This window comes from Paramormyrops kingsleyae, chromosome 14, assembly GCF_048594095.1.
Source record: "Paramormyrops kingsleyae isolate MSU_618 chromosome 14, PKINGS_0.4, whole genome shotgun sequence".
Lineage (NCBI taxonomy): Eukaryota > Metazoa > Chordata > Actinopteri > Osteoglossiformes > Mormyridae > Paramormyrops > Paramormyrops kingsleyae.
The window spans coordinates 8,177,218-8,196,736 of record NC_132810.1 but is presented as its reverse complement, the minus strand read 5'-3'; the positions used below and the strand labels follow the sequence as shown (position 1 = coordinate 8,196,736).

The following is a 19,519-nucleotide window of genomic DNA, read 5'->3' as shown; positions in this document are numbered from 1 at the left end:
CATACCAGCATATGGAGCTTACAGAACATGCAAGATCAATTTAAAATTAAAACTGACTTTTTGCTTGAATAGGGTAAAAAAAAAAAAAGCTAGTAACATGCACCAACAAGTATAGTACGATAGTTCTTTGTCCCCTATGAAAACACTGCTGTGATAAATGCTTTAAAGCAACACTGTACATCATTCCTACAAAAGCCAGCCACAACTACTTTCTCCTTACACACTAAAGCTGACAGGCCACCCTGCATTTGATCTGTGGTGTATTTAGGACACTGTTGCCTGAGCCACCCATAAGCCATGTGGCTGGTCATGACGTGTCAGTATCATTCGCAGTAAATCAGTGGACACGTGCCTGAGCTTTTTTCTGGCGCACAGCACTTGCAATGGAGGGCGCGTCAGAGCCAACAATCTCAGACACGTCGCCTAAGCCAGGCTCCAGTGCATGCTTTCCTCCTTCCTTCTTTGGCTGGATATTTAATAGCTCAGTCATAAGGTCGGCCTCCACCTTGTCTCCTTTAGCCATCTGTACCAGCTCTGCTGTAGATGATAGATCACCAGGCTCCAGCTTCTCTGCCTCCAGCACATCACCATGGATACCAAACTGTGTGGGATCAGGCATGTTTCCCAGGATGTCCGTCACTTTCATATTCTTAGCCCCCTCTACAAGGCCTCCTCCAAACATGGAAGTCCAGAGGATGTGGAAAAAGCCCCAGACCAGGTTGAACATGAAGTAGAAAATGCCAGTGAAAATCATCCAGAAGAAAGAGAAAAACCCTTTGATCATCTCCTTCACAGTCATTTTTCTTAACTTTTTATATCGCTTTCGCATGCTTCTGATGGTCAGCATCTGACGGAAACTGCACAGGTTTTTCTTCATTGAGGCACAGGCAATGGAGAAGGCAGAGGATGACTCGAGTGCATGCTCTTCATCCTCCTCCTCCAGCTCCTCCAAAAGACTATGTAAATCTTCCTCATCATCCTCTGGTCGCTCCACTGCATCTGGTTCTGAGATCTGTGAGGCCAGCTGCATCTCAAAGATGGTGTCCTCACAGAAGTTGACAAAAAGCTCCATCTTTTCACTCTCACCACCCTCATTGACAACATCAAAGATGAATTGTCGCTTAGATTCCTTGACCTGGGGTTTCTCCCATTGGGTCCTACTGGACTCGCTGATCTCAAAGTAGACCCTCTCAATCCTTTTAGCACCTCCCATTATCTCAATGCGCCCCAGGTATGGTTCAAAGTAGCTGAGAACGCTTTCAGCGAGGTCGAGGAAGGTACTGAGTCGTGAGTCATGGGGCATATGTTCTGAGAGATTGGTGAGGAGCACAGCCACATTAAAGCCAATATCCTTGGCAGGCTCATGGAAACGTTCCACAAACTCCTTATAATTAAACATATCATTCTCATCAGCCTCTGCACAGGAAAGAAGGAACTCAATCTCTGACTGGGAGTACTGCTTTTGATTCTCCATGGATTTTTGGAATTCCTTTTTGGAGATTACACCCTTGCTTTCAGGATCATATTCTTTGAAGTTGTCAGAGGTAGTCAGGTCCTTCAGTTTGAGGAACATGTCAAAGAACTTCAGGATCATCTCTACGTTGCTAGAGGATTCCACCAAGGTGTCCACCATCTGCTTACCAATTGTTCCATTTACCACGTTTCCTGTGAAACAACAGCAAAGGATATTGACATACATGTACAGTGTAATCACCTTACACCCTGTATAGAAAAGCTATCAACAATTTGAATCAGGGATTAATGAAAACATGAAGAATCTGCCCATTGAGATAAGAGCAGCTGCTATCACTAATGACAATTTTTAATTCTCATTTCCAGTTCTTCTGCCATACAGCCTAACCTTCCAGAAGAGACAACAGCATGACTATCATATCCTTCTGCAAGTCCAGCAGTTCCTTCAGTAGCTTGATCTGGCTTGAGTCCTACAGAAAAACAGAAACCACTTGACGACGACGTGTATTTCAAAACTGCGAGCAGACAATCACATTTAAGTGTTTAATAAACCTAATTTGAACGGTGGGTGAAATTCAGGCTATTTTTCAAAAGATGAGTCTCATCTGGTCAGTGCCATCCATCAGCACATGCTAATGTCATTCTATTCATCAGGAACAGGTGGCGGGGAAGGCCTGACTCAGTTTTGGGCTACCTCGAAGTCCAGCTCCCAGCAAGAAATAAAATGTAGGCCAGCACTTTACTCAGCAAAAACAAGTGTGCTCAGACTGTCCTGTTGAGCAAATTCAATCTGTGAGGTCTGCTCTAAATGGCAGTGAGATTTATGCTCACAAAACCCTTGGCCACTTGGGCCACATGCTATAGGAGTAATGTAATAAGTGTACACTGCTTCTGATAACTGAAAAACACCCTCTGTTTAAGAATTGTTCAAAGGGAGACATCTAGTGGTAAATTTGTAAAAAATACACTGCTGCATTTCAAATGTTAGTAGTTAACTACTGTATTGATTTATTATACTCTGTTCCATCTATGGTAAAGCCATAGAAAAGATATAGAGAAGAATAAGGACAATACCTGTGACAGCTTCATCTGCATGTTGGCAAAGACATGTAGAAAGCCCACCACTGCGTCCCACAACCTGCTGTGAGCCAAACTTTGCTGGTTCCCAATACAGGGGCCCTGCAGCAGAAAGGTTTGCCACAGCTGTGTTCATTATGGGTTCAAGTTCAATATGAGATAAAACTTGTATATTACTACACGAGACATTGCCATAACATTCCGTCACAGGGGCATGTTAGTATTGAGAAAGGAGCACAAACTATACTTGAGGATAACCCCTAATGGTATGTATGGATGGATGGATGGATGGATGAACGGACGGACGGACGGACAGACAGACAGAATCTTTATTGTCATTATACTAAGTAAAATGAAATTGGATGCAGTCCCTTCAGTGCAAATTAAGCATTTAAACACATACACAAATAGAATGATTAAATTCATTTAAAAATTGGATGTTTATATTAACTGGGTTAAAATGTAAAAAAAAGATAAATTATTCAATACTATAACACAATAAAAAATTACACAAAAATTTATATTGACTTATATTTATATGAGACAAGGAGGGTGGAAGCCCATACCTGGATGTACTCAGTGAGGGAATTGAAGATCTGTCGGGCAACGGCCAAGGCTTTGGAGAAGTTACGTTGGCCAGTTTCATCCATGACATCCTTTCCAGAATAGTACCAGTAAAAATCGCTGATGGATTCCTTCAGGGACAGAAGATCAGAGCAATGGAATGTGAAGCAACCACTGCAGTCTGCGACTGAAAAGTTTTTCCTAGTTATGTGTTTTACCTGCAGCCGAAGCAGATAATCCACGGTACTGATGATTATGTTAACGGTGGTGGTGTTTCCAGTTTGGGTACGCAGGAAATTCTGGAAGTCTGTGCAGTTAAGAGAAAAAGGAGAAGGAAAAATGACCTATTCTAATTAATTAATGTACCTGATAAAGACTGAATAACATGACTTGGGACAAGTTAAAAAAAATCTGCCTATATTTTTCTGCCACATTTAGTTGTGGTCGTTGGGCACAATTAACTTAAAAAAAAAAACCTTGTGCATGAATAAGTGGTACCTGGTACCTACCGTTATTGTGACCTTCACAGAGAAGTTGCAGGAACCTAAAGAGATCCTTTGTGAAATCGTCATTCTGCAGTACCTTAGAGCCTTTGGAGACAGAAGTGTTCTTTGATTAGCACTGGGAAGAATATTAGACCTCATAGGTCTGAGGATATCTGGCACAGGCAGGTTATTCTAGCAAAACGTTGACGTCCAGCTTTTGCTTGGTAAGCATGTGAGCTTTGTAGGGTAAAAGCTTAGAACTACCACTACAGATCAGACTGTATCACTACTGGGAGAGCAACAGTAAAGAAACTGCATTGCAGGGGTTTGTCCTTTCTGATTCACACATACAGAGGTGTATTCATTTGTATTAAAGTACCATTTTTATTATTTCTGGTTAGTATTGTTATAACAGGAAAAGGTTTCCACACAAATCACAAGCACAAATTTAGTATAGTGGGTGAGTCAGTGAGAGTCTTTGTCTATGTCTACACATACTACTCTCAGCATGCATATTTTCCTGCAGATCACAGCAGGACTAACACATCCAAGACAGGGAGGAAAGGGGATGGGAGTGCAGAAGTTGTAATGCCAGCATTCGGGACGGCAGCATTGCGAAATGAGGAGAATCTAAACCGTGTATTTACCCTGCTCACTCACGTTGACTGCGACCGATGAGAAAAAAAATGACAAAGAAGAAACAAACAAACAAAAAAGCAGACATAAGCAAGGGAGAAGACACTGAATTTCAATAAGAAGTAAGAGAGAGAAAATTGACATCACTTTCCAGTATAGAGACATTGACATGCGCTTAAGAGAGTCTCAAGTACAAGTTCTGCACAGATCGGCAGGTGTTTGACTGGAGGTGAAATACAGTACAGGACTCAAGTCACCATCACTTATGCCTGATTTAATGAGGTGGGAAAATGACGAAAAACACATAACACAATTGTCAATGAAAACAGATGTCAAAGAACCCAATGAAATATCTTCTGTGAACAGATTACTAATGTTTTTTTTTTCGTGCTACTCTTAACAGGTGGTGCGGACAAAGATAAACTCCTGAGGGTAACTGAGGATGGCATGGTGATGAGTATTTCTGTGAAAAAGAAAAATGCAACGGGATCAGCTAATGCTGACTGATGTGTCTGCATCCCCAAGCCCCTTAGATGAGCGGTGCGATGGGATCAATTTCAACAGGGCAAGTGCATTGAACACGTCTGGCCTGGTATGTAAGCTCTGTAAAAGTGCCCCACATTCCGACAGAGAAATATACTGCCAGTGCACTGAAATCTGGCTGGAAGAAGACAGACAAATGGCACTGAAGGGAGTTTTGGAGACTGCAGGGAGGGTCTGTATTGATTGAAAAACTTCAGCTAACCAGGGGCACTATGCTGAACCCTTAAATGAGAATTTCGCTGGCAAGCTCAAGCTGCAGCGTGTTTTTCTTTCTGCCAGGTATCAGAGGGCTGCTGCATTGTATTGAAGTGTCAGGAGTGTTTCCATTCAAAATATTAAGCAACTTTTTCACAAAATTCGTATGAGCAAATATAAATCATCTTCTCTGGAGGACTACAGTTATGTTTCATGAAAAAAAAACGTGCTTAATCTATAGATATTTTTCTTTAGAATTGCTGTTATTCATAAATAACCTTTTCATTCCAATACTATGCCTTTCCAAAGCTATTCACTAAGCAGTTCCTCAAAGAAATATGAATCAAAATTAATGATTCATGTTAATTCTCCAGCTCATGTGGCAGCCCTTTAAAAGTTAATATATTAATTGTTATATATGAATCCATGGTTTAAGCCATGATTAAAGCCAGTCCATTTAACCTCTGTGCTTTGTCTACGAGTGTCACATCTATTTAAATGTGGTGTGATTTCTTGAGTTGAATCTGTACCTGTAGACAAGACAACAAAATGTTAATGAGACAACACGGAGCACTGTCTGTGGGGCAGGCAGTAAGGGTGTGCCACAAAAAGAAAAAAATGCATTACAGGGATAATGCAGTTTTATACTTGTTTCTGCCGTTGTGCAACTCAGTCCTTGAAGATCAAAAGAGAGTTACCTGCTAAACTGGGATCTCGTTATTATGGTATATTATGGTCGCCAAATCCGTATCTATGACTTTGCTTAGGCTGCAGTGCTCAGTAACTGTAAAAAACCATCATGTGCTGGCAGAAATATATAAAACGAATTTACTGCATTTGATTAAATAAGTTACATAACAGATGGTAGCTCAAGTTGCTAGAAGCCAGACTGATTACAGAAGATTTGGCTCAGGAAGCAGTTTTCTATTTGGTGCCTTTAAAAGTTTGAGCATAAGGGCTCTGAGGCTCTGAAATGTGAAGTATGGTCAGAAATTACAACAGGGGCAACTAAGACAGACTTCTACAGAGGCACCTAAGATAAAGCTATAGAGGAACCTAAGACAGACCCATAGAGAGGCAGCTCTTCCATCAGTCTCCTGCCCTGGGTGGTTCCCCACACTTACTTGAACCTTCCTCAGTCACCATTCCCAGACCTTCTGCTTTGTTCTGCCTTTCAAATGCATTCAAATCCAGGACACTGAAGATTAAATAAAATACATAAAAGATTATATAGAATCAGTCTGAAGGAAGCAAACTACAGTTTGCTCCATGTGGAAAACCCTGCTCTTCTGATTGGTGAACAGGCCCACGGGACACTTGGTGGCTGGAACGGAGCCCATTTTAGCGGCACCCTCAGGATCTTCCAGGATGGCAAACCCAGCAAGTCACAAAACAAGTTAGGCACTCTAACGTAAACTAAACATGAGCCTAATCTCCCTCCCCACTAACACAAAATGAGCTGCTTTATATCTAGGAAAACTGGTTCATGGCACAGAGGACCCCCAACCTCACACATCTCCTGAAACATCCACAGGCTCCCTGTTTCTGACACTCCTATATTGAGTGAAATCAAGACCAAGGGTACAGCACCTGCAAGACTGCATCAGTCCAGATAAACTCTTGAAGAATCCAGCATCTCTTTTCTCCTTTAGGTAATCCAGCATTTTCTGCAAAAGGATAGGTACAAATTTCTCTAAATATAATACGGCACTAGAAAATATACAACCCACAAAGAGGAATAAGATTTAAAATGAAGGGTAAAGGGTAAAACGCCTTTCTGTAGTTAACATGATCACTGTCTGTGAGCATCTGTACCTGCTGGACAAGCACGTTTCCCCCATTGAGAATGGAGATGCCCAATTTCAGTGTGACTGTGACCATAGGACCCAGCCGGCCTGAGGAAGCAAAGGAGAACAGCCTGGTCAAGTACACCCCATGTGGACTATTTGTGTACATGTGCCTCTTTCTGCCCGTACCTTTACTGGCACTGATCATCTGCAGAACCATCTGAGCCGCCCCTCTGTCATGCAGCCTGGCCTGCTGGTAGAGAGTCCTCTGCTTCTCCATCTCCTTCTCCTACAGCCCCCAGGCACATCACATGGTACCACTGGACTCATTTTGCAGACTGTGCTACAGCTGTTCTAACAAACCTGTTCTAACCACAGAAATATTTACCTCAAAGGTCTTCTCTTTCTCCTCATCCTCTTCTTCTTCTTCACTTTCGGCACAGCTCTAGGGAGGAAAAACTTATGAAATTGCTGAGCATGGCCGCCCCATTAAAGGCACTGCATTATCTTTTCTTGTTACCTTTGCCATCATGTCAGCGTATGCGATGTATAAAGGGTCCTCTTCCAAGTAACTGGAGGGAGGAAAAATACTTATACATGAGAAGCAAAGGCAAGTTACCAACAGATCATATAGGACACAATCTCTGAGCTTGTGTGGGAATGAGCTGTGAGGCCTTATGCATCATGTGTCCGTGTGCACATGTAGCCTGCAACCTATGCCCTGGTTGTGTAGAGGTGTGTGAGCGAAAGTTTGTGTCTGTCTATGCCGAATTTGGGAGAGTTTACAAGCACCTCACCTCCGCTCTGTGAGTGCATTGTGACTGAAATGAAGGATAAGCTGATGAAGAGGGTCTGGCTGCATCTCTGTTTCCTCCTCCTCTTCCTCCTCCACCTTCATCTGGATCTTCTGCACACATATCCAGAGCCATCAGCATTTTTTAAATGGCCCCTCAGACAGAATTCTGTGTATCGTGTTTTGAATAGCATTCAGTGAAATTAATTCTGATTAATTAAACCCTCTTCAGCCGTTTTCTGGTTCATGGAATACCATTAATATCCATATTTCAAAGAAAGGTAATGTTGAAAAATACATTATAAATCTCAGGAAAGCTTCACTACAGTCTAAACAAAACAGATGCAAATCTCACAAACTGCACACACAGATGCCAAAGCAGAACAACCAGTAACTACACTTTAACTACTCATTTTGGTGCACCATGCACAGAGACCTGCATCATTACGTTTAAATAATTATACATTATATGACATGAATAACTTACCTTTGAAAAATGGATCTACCTTGTTTAGTTAAATATATGCTACTTTGTGAGGCTGATTCCAATCAAATGAGAGCTTTGATATGATATCGGGAGTTTCTGTAAAGAGGAGGATAGAACTGGATGCTCTTACATGCATGCACATACAGTATATTCACACACAGCCTCGATGAACATTCAGTGAGTTGACACTATAACACAAAAGGTCATGAGTTGTCAAGCATGAAATTATGACAGCTATCGATTAATTCCCCAGTTTAAGGCACATGGCTCATAAATGAGAACGACAGAAGTTAGATGAGTTCGATGAGAGGCTACCTATGTCGTGATTTCAAAGTCTTCACTGTTAATAAAATATATATATATATATATATCTTCATTATAGTTGATGTGTCTTTTTTGGCTGTGTGTGTTGTGGTGATATTTGCTTCGGTCACTAATCAAGCATAGCCACAGAGCCAAGTATATCTGGTTCTGATGATGAAGTTCTCAACCTAGAAACACTTAATATTTTCTAGAAAGAATTGCATAGGTAATTAAGATGATCTTAAAATGATGTGGCGATGACAATAATGTAGACTGCAACAAATTTACGAAAGAGACTTCCATAAATTTCCATGGTTAAGTCAAAGCATTGTGGGACCAATGCCCTGTGGTCACCGTAGGGAGACGGGCCGTATTACTAGTGAGCTCACAGTCTGCGCTGACATTGAAGAGAATGTCATGCTGGCCGGAGCTGCAACACTGAGCTGGAGCCAGACACGAATGACAGAGACAGCAGGCACACGGGGGCAGGCAGGCGCGTTTCCCGCGGCCCAGCTGATAACTGCGCTTGCGAAATGCTCGGCGGCGGGGGGGAGGGGGGCGGCCCACGATGCAGAAGAGGCCGACGCCGCAGGGCAGGTACTTACTGCCAGGTCCTGCACTAGGCTCTCCTCAAAGGAGTACGTCTCTGTCTCTATCCAAATTCTCTGATAGCCCATGAGGAAGAGGTTAATAGAGCGATGCCTGGGAAGGGGGGGAGAGGAAGATTAGGAGGGGTTAAGGGCTTAAGGTAGGAAGGGAAGACTGTTCGGACCAGGGTGAGCTGGACCTAGGTGGTTAATGGTTAGTGTGAAACAGTGGCTCATCTAACTGGTCGCCAACACTGAAAAGTGGGACATTTCAGACACTAGTCCAAAACCCCCATATTTCATATATACAGAGGCAACAAAATGTATATATGATATATGTAACAATACCCACAGTTAAAAATTTTAAATACATTGTTTAATTACACTCATGCTAAAAAGTAACTTGTGCTTATGCTAAAATCTTGGTCTGGATTTGTACTCTCTGGACCTGTAATGTCCACCTCTTGTGCTAAGTAATACTTAAAATTGGGGGGGCGGGGGCGGGGCGGGGCAGGGGCAAAAACATGACGTCTCTAACACCCTGAATAAATGACTAGAATACACTACTGATGTACCCTCAAATAACAGCACCCTCCAGTTTGTAGGCTGACCAGTTAGAATCCCAGTGAAATCAGTATATGGAAGTTATAATACAAACCATGGCTGGAAGGGGTAGGGGGGGTACAGGTCACAGACGCCGGGTCTCCAAGTCATTACGTTACCGTTAGCATGGAGAGCAGACTGTCATAGTCTGTGTTCTCATGCATTTTTTCCAGCCAAAAGTGTCGATAGGAGTTCAGGAAGTAATTGTTATTTTTGTGCCTGAAGAAAAGGTATCGTCATAGAACAGAGAAGAGGATGTGTCAAGACAGGGAAACGAAAGGGGGGGAACCATGGTTATTATTACCAAAAAATGGTTATTCATACCAGAAAGACATTTAATATACAGTATAAAGCTCTTTAGTATTTAAGGTTGAAGGGAATTAGCTATCAATAAGAAGATAAAGGAATGAGGATGACAAACAAGTCTGTGTGGAAAAAGGAAAACCCTGAAATTTGGTGATTAAACATGTTCCGAAATGAAAACCAAGTGCTAGCTGCAGATTACACTCTCACTCTGCTATACTTCACCTCATAATGAAAGGAGACAGTACTGATGTACCCTCAACTACTCTTACTATGCAAACAGCACCTGGGCCAATAATCAGCAATGAAAACTGCTTCTACCCGCCAGTTTTTGTTCAGCTCTAATTGGATTGCAATAATTTTTCATTCCATGAATGTTAACCAAACATTACAATTAAGGTATGGAAATCATTAAAGTGTCCAGTTTTGCTGATGTTCCCAGAACATTATCTCATTAATACAACTACAATTAAGAATAATAATGTACATAAAAATACAGGTAGTACTGTGGCTTTACACCCCTAAGGTCATGGGTTCAAGGCTGGATGGCGTAATAGTTTTATTATAAAACAATACTTTTCAATATTATGTTAAAATGACGTTCAGGTAATAATGCTACCTTGCTATTATTGACAGAACCTTTCTTCAAATGTATAAAGTGGAAATAACATTCCATGAACATTACAGTAAGAACATTCTCTGCCAATTTTGAGAAGACCTTTAAATAGGGATGCACGATACCGATACCGGCATCGGGTATCGGGCCAATACTGCGCTCATATGCTCATACTCGTACTCATAAAAATTGTCCAATACCAAGAATCGATACCACTTAGTTGCAACATTACATTAAAACTTGAAGCCGTAGCATTTTTGGACATATTTTAGGATGAGGCATGATGACAGAAGTACAGCAGACTGTAAGCTCTATTCTGCTAACGTGTCAAGAAGAGGAAGAGACAGCACGTCATTTAACAGAAGTAATCTGATCAAACATCTAGAGACACCACAGTGCAGCTGCACACGGAGTTCGCTAATATTCTCAGAGAAAGATCGCGACAACAAACTCTAGTGCAAATTCTGGAGAAGCAGGAGAAAATAAAACTGAAGCGTTATATGTACCTAACATTAAATAACTAAATAAGTTATTTAATGTTAGATATAACTAATGCTTCAGGTTCAATTACCAATATAAGTACACCTGGGTGCATGCTTTCTTCGCTCCTATAAAAAAAAGAATGTAACCAAGTGGACCCATCACAGTTGTTGTGGTCTGCATTGCATTGCTGTGATGCGTAATTTCTGGGGAGGTGCACGGTAAGCTATGGCATAGGGTCCACGGCCACGTCGTACTTACGGCGTCTATTCGACGCAGAAGTATAAATGATTGAACTGACAACTGAGGTGGCAAGTAAGGTAAATTAATTCATACTATATATATATATATATATATATATATATATATATATATATATACATACAGTATATACACACACACACACACACACATACATATATATATACTAGTGCTGTCAAACGATTAAAATTTTTAATCAATTAATCATAGGGTTGCTGTGGATTAATTTAGATTAATCACGATTAAATATCATTCATTTTTAATCTATATTAATCGCATTTCATTTTGTATGAGCAAACAGATTCAAGAAAAAAGGGAATATACTGTATATGCACTTAACATGTTTACTGAACATCTTGAACACGAATCGAAATGCAATCCATCTGCCACAGAAGTGCAATACCATGGACCCATATCAAAAAGCAAGATTTTTTGCATAGCCCGACAACTTGTCGGATTTAAGGTACCTCAGTTTAAATGGTCTTTATCTTTTTTCACTTACAATTAGCCCAAACTACCGTAAATCCGACGAATAATCCGACTAATCATGAAATCCAATTCTAGCCTGGTTAATTGCCATTGTTAGCAATATCAGTTGATAACACATTACGCGCTGTGCTTTACGTAGAAAACTTCGTAGCAACACGTCCACAGATAAGTTGGACGGTATAGAGTGTGCGACCGATTTAATGAGCCACAAATGAGAAGTAGCGCTTAAACAGTATAAAACTACAACTTTTCCTTCTATTGATAAAGGCCACAGACATCTTGGATTCTGAACTCGGGATGCTCTGTGCTGCTCTGAGATATTTCTCAGAACTCCAAGAAACGGGAGCGTGCATGTCGTCACTTCCGGCTTCAAAACTCGGAATCTGACTCGGAATATGAGTTCCGAGGGCAAATGGAACGCACCAAAACTGCCCGAAATGGGTTGACAGAGACATTTCAGGGATTTTGAGTCATTCTGCACTACAGATGGGTTAATTGCGTTAAAAAATTTAATCAGATTAATCATGATGATGGATTAATCCGCGTTAACCCGTTAATTTTGACAGCCCTAATATATACAGATATATATATATATATACATACACACATACACACACACACACACACACACACATATATATATATAATGCTTTGAATAGTCATTACATATTATATATGTTTTATAAACGCCGGTATCGGATCGGTACTTGGTGTCGGCTGATACACAAACCCCAGGTATTAGTATTGAGATAGAAAAAGTGGCATCTTAGCAAAAGTTCTGGGAACATCCCCTGTTATCTGGGACACTTGAGGGTGTATAACTGGAATCAAGAGCTTGTGAATCCCGTTAGATGAAACGATTAGAAGAGAGGCATTCTACTGATATGTAAGGGAGTACTGTCCAGAGTTCAACTTGAACAAAGCATCAAAACACTTTCTGTAGTTGTCATTAACCTGGGTTTACTGGAACTGTCACACATGCAGAATTAAACAATAAAAAGTATGCTCAGATAAAGGCTCGCAGAAAATGTCATGATAAACCTTCTGGTACGAATGGTGACTCGTACCTGGGCAGGTTGTAGAGAGGAGCCATGCGAAAGCAGGCCACCACAGCACGCTTACGCTGTTTGGAAAGCAGCTTCTGCCACACACACTTTTTGGACCTCAGCGGCTGCTCCACCTGGTGCAGACGAATAGATAAATAAATACAAATACTGGCCTGAGCAGTCTGGGCTGCTCTTGATAGGAGAACATATTGACACCTTGAACTGGTAAGAGGAGGTGGTCAGCATGAGCTCATGGAAAAAGGCAATGGCTCACCTGCTCCAAGTGAAAGACGGCAGCGGAGATCCTCTGCACGCGGTCCACGATGCGATCGGGGTCAGGTGGCTCCTCATTCTTCACCACCACATCTTTGTAAAGGTTCAGCTGCCACCTTACTGCTGGGTCCTCAGACTGAAGGCATGTCAGCAGCTATTTAATTACTATCAATCATTTATGAGGCCACGATGCCGTCACCATCACTGCAGACCTTTTTTGAAAACACACAACCTTATTTTCAGTCTTATGTTCCTTGCCAACATATCACTCGTTAATGGGTGTAAACATTCATTCTTTTTATTGCTGTTGGTTTTAAACCTTGATGCCAGATGTGGAACATGATAAGCAGTGAAGATCAATATGTATCATCACAATTTACAGCCACTACTTAACAGATCTGATAGTTCATTAGGACTTGATACTGAAATGACAATGTTCTTTGCATGCCGGCTGATGACTCCCACATCTCACCTTCTCCTGCAGGTGCAGATTCTGCCGCACGTGCTCTTTGACCTCCTCATCCGTGTCTTTCTGTTGAAACGGTTAGATTGGGGAAGAAAGTCATAGGATAACTGTATCAAGGCAATTGGACAGCATCTGTGGAGCCGCCCTCCGCCGATTCCGAATGACGGCACAGCACTTCCTCACCAGAGTGTAACGGCTCTTGGCCAGGGAGATGAGCTCCTGGTCACCCGGGGTGCACATGTTGAGGCCAATGGGCAGCATCTTCTTCAGAGCTGCCACGATGAGGGAGGTCTGGATGGAGTAGAACTCGCCACGTCGTTTTTTGTGCCTCCTCTCCTGGTCCTGTCCTCCTGACTGGCAAGGAACACATATGCATGTACTTCTGCAGGTTTATGGTTCACCGTAACACTGATGCAGAAAGATAACAGGATCTTTTGATGTCGATTCTATAAAAAAACTGGCCTATCAATGATGTTAATCTTTTTTAAGACATAGGGCTCATAGATCCCCTAGAAAGAATCTGTAAATTGAATTTAATTTAAAAATAACAGTAACCATTTCCCAGACTAAGATTTAAATCTGCAGCTTCATTCAGTGTAACTCTTTATTTTTTCTGTGCTGACACAAAAAAATCAGATCGAAAAAGTATTTAAATGTTATACTGCACTCTCATTTTAACAAGCTGTTGTATTTATTCAATCTAAGCAGGAAATCCAGTGTATTTGTTTACAAAAAAGTTGCCCCAAAGCAAAGAATAAAACTGGTGCCAATTAAGCGTTTCCTTGTGAGATGCAGCCCAGGTAGCTGCACTAGCCTGGCCTTTGCCTCAGTCAGCACATAACACTTACAAAGGGCTGGTTTGTGCTGGGGGGGAGGAGAAGGCAAAAGGGACTAGCCGGCACAGCAGCGACACAGACGCCTAACAGATAAACCGACAGTGTATCACACCAATGTGGGAACACAAGCAACAATGGGCAATGGAAGCAGAACGACATTTATAAATACAGGACTTGGCATGTAATAAACAGCTGCTGGTAACTCGTCACCTGATGACATGTCACAGATGGTTACCATGGAATTTGTCTGAAGAAGTTGGAGGGATGTCTGTCAACATAGGTGTGGAAGGTTGTACTTGTTATTACATCGACGGCGACCAATGAGGTCATTAGTGACTGACTCGTGAAATGTGTTTATCACACGCCACACACTGCCCTTCCCTGAGAACAGACCGCAGCGCGAGGCAGGCTCGCGGCGAGGCAGGCGCGAGGCAGGCGCGAGGCAGGCGCTAAGATGTTTGTCTGAAAGACACAGCTCATGCACTCTGACTGTACCTTTCCCAGATAAGACTGTGTGAGGGGAAAAAGCACAGGTTAAACGTACTTAGACTTCTTTGTAAGTTGCATGATTCAATATATATATATAAATCATTTTTAATTCACATATAATGTCACTTAATATCTCAGTCTTGAAAATCAGCAGAGTTCTGACATTCTGCTTCATAAAGTTCATTATAAAGGTCTCAAAAATAAAAATAAATGGTATTAGCATAACTTATAACAATTGTTAAAGGTTTCCATTAGTCTTCATAGTTCTTTAAACCACATGAAAATGTCATGCCCCCACTATATGAGAATATTGTTCTGGATCTGCAGCATAAGCCAATAATATATTACCTGCAAAAGTGCTGACAGTAAGCACAGAGTGGAACTAACCAGGAAAATACTGCAGGAAAGTTACAGAGCAGATTCAAACTACTCCCCTGTGCAATTAAGATGTTCCTGGCTCAGAGGTACAAACACAGGTCATTTCCGTGGGCCTGCATGTTGCTCTGATAAATGGGCTGATTTTATAAACTGTTAAAGAAAATATTCCAAACTGCTTTACCTTGGACATCTTGGTCTTGCTGTCTCCAGTCAGGAAGGAGAGGTTGTTGATTTCATTCTGAACCACAAAGTTCTGCTCTTCACGTTTGAAGTTCTTCAGGGAAAACAGAGAAAGAGTGAGGTCATCATTGGCTCATGTATCTCAGTTCTTAGTACTGCTATGCAAGGCAAAAACTTACATGTGATTTACACCAGAGGATGAAGATCTCAGCCACCATTCTGAAGAGCTCATTAGAATCAGCATCTGGCTCCTTCAGCCATCTTGATCTGAAGGTTTGATAATATTAAATCATGTCAGAAGAGTGGAGGTTTTGTATCAGTTTTGACTCTGAAGTCTCTGATTTTCGCCCCACTCATAAATGAATGGATAGATATTCCCTATATTCTGTAGAATAAGTGCTGGATTACCTGTTGTTGTCTACGTAGCGAATCAACATGGGGTAGAAGGCATAGAGGTCACGGCACAACACGGCAAACTCATCCAAGATCAAAAGCTCTGCTTCTTGGGTATCAGCCTTGCTGTCAGCTTTGAGAAGCTCCTCCTCTGCCACCACCTTCACGGTCTTCTTCTTCAACTTCTCCAGTGTGGGCAGGAAGTGGGTCTTCAGCAGATCAGCCCGTGCCTTGCTGATGATGGGTTGGGCGTATACTGACAGAGCAGAAGATACGATAAAGACCATACGCTACAAGATACTTAGAGTCCTGTAACTTTCATGGGTTACAGAATCACTGTACACTGCTAAGAGTAATAGTGGCATTTTGTGTTCATCATTCTTCCTTTACTCTCTTAGTAAATCATTTCCCATTATTTGCAATTTTAATACATGACAAAAGATGTGCTAAAATATCATGGTAAGATCTCTAGTGATGGTAGCTTTGCACCGCCCTGGTCTATGGCCAAATATGGTCGTTTAATGCCATAATTAAATAAGCAGAAGCCCATGAACAGTCTTGACTCTCCCCACCCACCAGCAATCCTCTTCATCCAGGAGGCCTCGTCAATGCCCAGGTTGCTGTTGAGAATCTTGAGGATGTTGCCCAAGATGATGCTAAGATGCTCAGAAGTTACGGTGGTGCAGCAAGCGACAGAGCTGCCCTCAGGGGTATTTTCTGGCCCCTTCTCCCACCAGTAGGAAAGGTAACTGCAGATCATGGGCAGCACCACCTCTATGACATGAGGCATCTCTGTGTAACGTGCACCAGACTCTGACATATCATTGATGTCAGACATTAAGCCATCAAGACGAGGTATCTCCGGACACATCTCTTCCACTGTATCTGGCATGGCTAGAACTGGACACATAGAGAGAAAGTGGCTTTACCCAACAACAAAAGGGGACAGAATGAATTTGCACTCAAGCTCAAAGGGATACTCACTGGCACGCTCACGAGGAGACTTCGTGTTAAAAACTGAGCAGGGGTTGTGCATGTTTAACTGGGGCTCCAGAAAGGCTACAGGCATGGCTCCTGCTAGAGTAGCCAGACACTCCCCCAGGGCAGGAAGCTGCCTAGGGAATGAGACACAGCTGCTTCACACTTTGTTACAGTTGCATGCTTTCAGAAATTCAGTATTTGTAATCTCTTTATATCCATCTAATCATCGGAAAGGTTGATTTACCTTGTAGCTATTAATAAATCAGTACGCTAAACTATGATATATTACAACACAATAGCTGTGCAACCAGTCTGCTTTTCCTACAAAAGGTTTGCTGTAAGTTCGGTTCACCTCTCTACATAGATGTTCTTTCCAGTTCCCAGCGAGTACAGGCTAGTCAGGATACGGTAGCAGGACACCTGGACATCATCCACTAAAACACACAATGACGCACACATCTTTGAAAACAATCTCTGCTTACTGGAATATAACACTATGGCAATGATTGAAGTTCAGGCACTTCTTCTATCTACAAAACTTTGTGTTTATGGTCAGACCTATGAAAATCCTGAGAGAAAGTCAATGCATCAATAACTGAATAAAGTGTTGGGACTTATAAAAAAAAAAAGGGGGTCGACATACATAGCAGGTCCACACCAAACTGGTGTTGGGTGATGTGCTGGAAAAGAGCCGTGAGGATTGGCAGAAGGGCCACTGTGGTGTAGTTGATATTCTGGGAGACACCCTTCATCTGGCTACGAGAATGTGTGAACTTCCCCAGCTTCAGGTTTTCCAGCGTCTTCTCCAGGTCCTCTGCGGCATTCTCAAAGAAGGTCCGCAGCCCCGCCTTCACTAGGTCTGAGCCGGACTTCATCACCGTCCTGAGGGAGTGAAGAGTGCAGACACCCACAAAATCCATTACACAAGTAACACTGCACAATATTGTGTTTAACACAGGACTCATGCATTTATGCTGATATAAAACTCTTATTTATGGAAGAGAGCTTAGCTTTAGTCACTATGCATAACTGTCAGTACACAGAAAAGGAGAAAGAGATGACTGGAGCCTAGATCTATAGCAAATGCAGAGGGAAATCTACATCATGCACACATGGTTCTATATGCTTCTTCAGACATACTTGGTATGTCTGACACTTCTGACATAAAAGAGGATCAGGTGTACTAGTCTAAATCATGGATTCGGTTCACAACACAGAAGCATACCTGGTATCAAGAGTATGTGCCAGGATGTGGAGACAGCTTACCATGGTGGCTGAGTCGCTTCCTTAGGGAAAACAAACCCGAGAGGGGAGTCATGTCAGTTCTCTAAAGCGGACAATGATGAAAACTGTGCGTGTAAAAGAGAGGCCGAGGCATCCATCAATTCCCTTACCAAAAAGAGAAATCCTGTGTCTGACAAGAGCTGCCAGTTTACAGAAAAGGCTAAAAAACAGTGGAGACCAAGAAGAGAGCTGTGAGCAGATACACAGATATACAGGGAATGAGATTTGTTCAGGTCACAGTGACAAAGAGTGACCATTTGATGGGTCACAGAGCACTCACACACACACACACACACACACACACACACACACTCTCACAGTCATTTGGAGTTGCCAATTTAGAAGACCCAGCAGAATTTCTTTGGACTGTGAAGAGAGCAAAAGAAAAATAATGGGACACATGCATAGTGCTGAGGCCAGAGTGAAAGTCCAACGTTGAAAATGCGCATCCTCAACCTATAGCACCACTAGTCCACAGCTCTGCAGCAATACCTAGTTATTGTATTATATACAGTATGGCAAGCCTGTGGGATTATAAACACACTGTATCAGTCACTGGTGCAGTGAGATGTTACCTAGTGACCATCTCCTTCTCTTTGTTGGAGGCATAGCCACTGCTACTCAGGTTCTTGCTAGGAGATGAAAGAAAATAGAGACTGTGGTTCTTGAAGTACTGGTCTATTAGCGGGAGCAAGACCTGTTATCCAAGAATGGGCAGACAAGAGGAGACAAGAACACATGAATGGTAAAGTATGAAGATAACCCTGAACACTGCAGAGAAACAGGGAGCTGAGAACATAACATTCTAGCAAATAACCCTGAACACTGCAGAGAAACAGGGAGCTGAGAACATAACATTCTAGCAAATAACTCTGAACACAACTTTTACATTTAAATAATGAGTATGTGATAATTGTTTTTGAATTAGCAAAACTAGTGGGCCTTTCTTACTTTTGCAAAGAATTTGATTTCCTGCTCATGTGGAGACTTATCAGTCTTGCCGCTGGAGGCCATGGCCTCTGAAACGAGAAGATCAAAAGTCAATAATCACATGCAGTGAGGAGATGAATTCCACAAGGTAACAGACACCACCTTGGTAAGCGACCAGACTGTATAGAGGTAATAACACCCTCTATACAATGGGGGGGGGGGGGGGGGGGTGTCTGGTACCAGAACTTCCCATCTACACATGTGAGAAAATTCCAAAAGGTTCACAAGCATTATCTGGAGATCTGAATCCAGGTTGTCAGCAGTGTTGGGGAGTAACTAGTTACATGTAACGGCATAATGTAATGAAATTATAAAGTAAATGTAATTGTAATCCGTTACATTTACTGAGAAAAAATATGCAATTAAATTACAGTTACCAATCAAAATGCTGGTAATTACAAATGGGTTACATCTTAATATTTTCTTATTAGTAAAAAGCTTATGCATTGTATAACATTCATTTTGTTGCTTTGCAGCATGCAGAAATGCCTTATTTTGGGATATTTCCAAACAACGCAGGT

At 41.9% G+C, this 19,519-nt stretch overlaps 1 protein-coding gene across 15 annotated transcripts in view; it reads right to left on the bottom strand.

Annotated features, from left to right (window-relative positions):
- The window catches only part of ryr3 (ryanodine receptor 3), a 97,263-nt gene that overhangs the window by 6,362 nt on the left and 71,382 nt on the right, over positions 1–19,519 (bottom strand). For 4 of the 15 annotated variants that reach the window (XM_072699224.1, XM_072699226.1, XM_072699227.1 and 1 more), the window contains 31 exons: positions 18,960–19,027; positions 18,584–18,705; positions 18,119–18,168; positions 17,950–18,010; positions 17,368–17,606; positions 17,077–17,158; positions 16,728–16,858; positions 16,320–16,643; positions 15,759–15,999; positions 15,530–15,617; positions 15,352–15,444; positions 14,799–14,813; positions 13,651–13,821; positions 13,474–13,533; positions 13,003–13,137; positions 12,750–12,862; positions 9,653–9,752; positions 7,558–7,667; positions 7,281–7,332; positions 7,149–7,205; positions 6,950–7,049; positions 6,789–6,868; positions 6,564–6,640; positions 6,098–6,171; positions 4,247–4,264; positions 3,624–3,704; positions 3,333–3,421; positions 3,117–3,245; positions 2,548–2,652; positions 1,862–1,943; positions 353–1,665 (listed from right to left, as the gene is read on the bottom strand). In XM_072699224.1, coding sequence (XP_072555325.1) covers positions 353–1,665; positions 1,862–1,943; positions 2,548–2,652; positions 3,117–3,245; positions 3,333–3,421; positions 3,624–3,704; positions 4,247–4,264; positions 6,098–6,171; positions 6,564–6,640; positions 6,789–6,868; positions 6,950–7,049; positions 7,149–7,205; positions 7,281–7,332; positions 7,558–7,667; positions 9,653–9,752; positions 12,750–12,862; positions 13,003–13,137; positions 13,474–13,533; positions 13,651–13,821; positions 14,799–14,813; positions 15,352–15,444; positions 15,530–15,617; positions 15,759–15,999; positions 16,320–16,643; positions 16,728–16,858; positions 17,077–17,158; positions 17,368–17,606; positions 17,950–18,010; positions 18,119–18,168; positions 18,584–18,705; positions 18,960–19,027 — 4,460 coding nt within the window. Of the gene's footprint in view, positions 1–352; positions 1,666–1,861; positions 1,944–2,547; positions 2,653–3,116; positions 3,246–3,332; positions 3,422–3,623; positions 3,705–4,246; positions 4,265–6,097; positions 6,172–6,563; positions 6,641–6,788; positions 6,869–6,949; positions 7,050–7,148; positions 7,206–7,280; positions 7,333–7,557; positions 7,668–8,948; positions 9,046–9,652; positions 9,753–12,749; positions 12,863–13,002; positions 13,138–13,473; positions 13,534–13,650; positions 13,822–14,798; positions 14,814–15,351; positions 15,445–15,529; positions 15,618–15,758; positions 16,000–16,319; positions 16,644–16,727; positions 16,859–17,076; positions 17,159–17,367; positions 17,607–17,949; positions 18,011–18,118; positions 18,169–18,583; positions 18,706–18,959; positions 19,028–19,519 lie in introns of all 15 variants that reach the window. The other 11 variants (XM_072699232.1, XM_072699229.1, XM_072699236.1 and 8 more) reach the window with 6 other exon arrangements.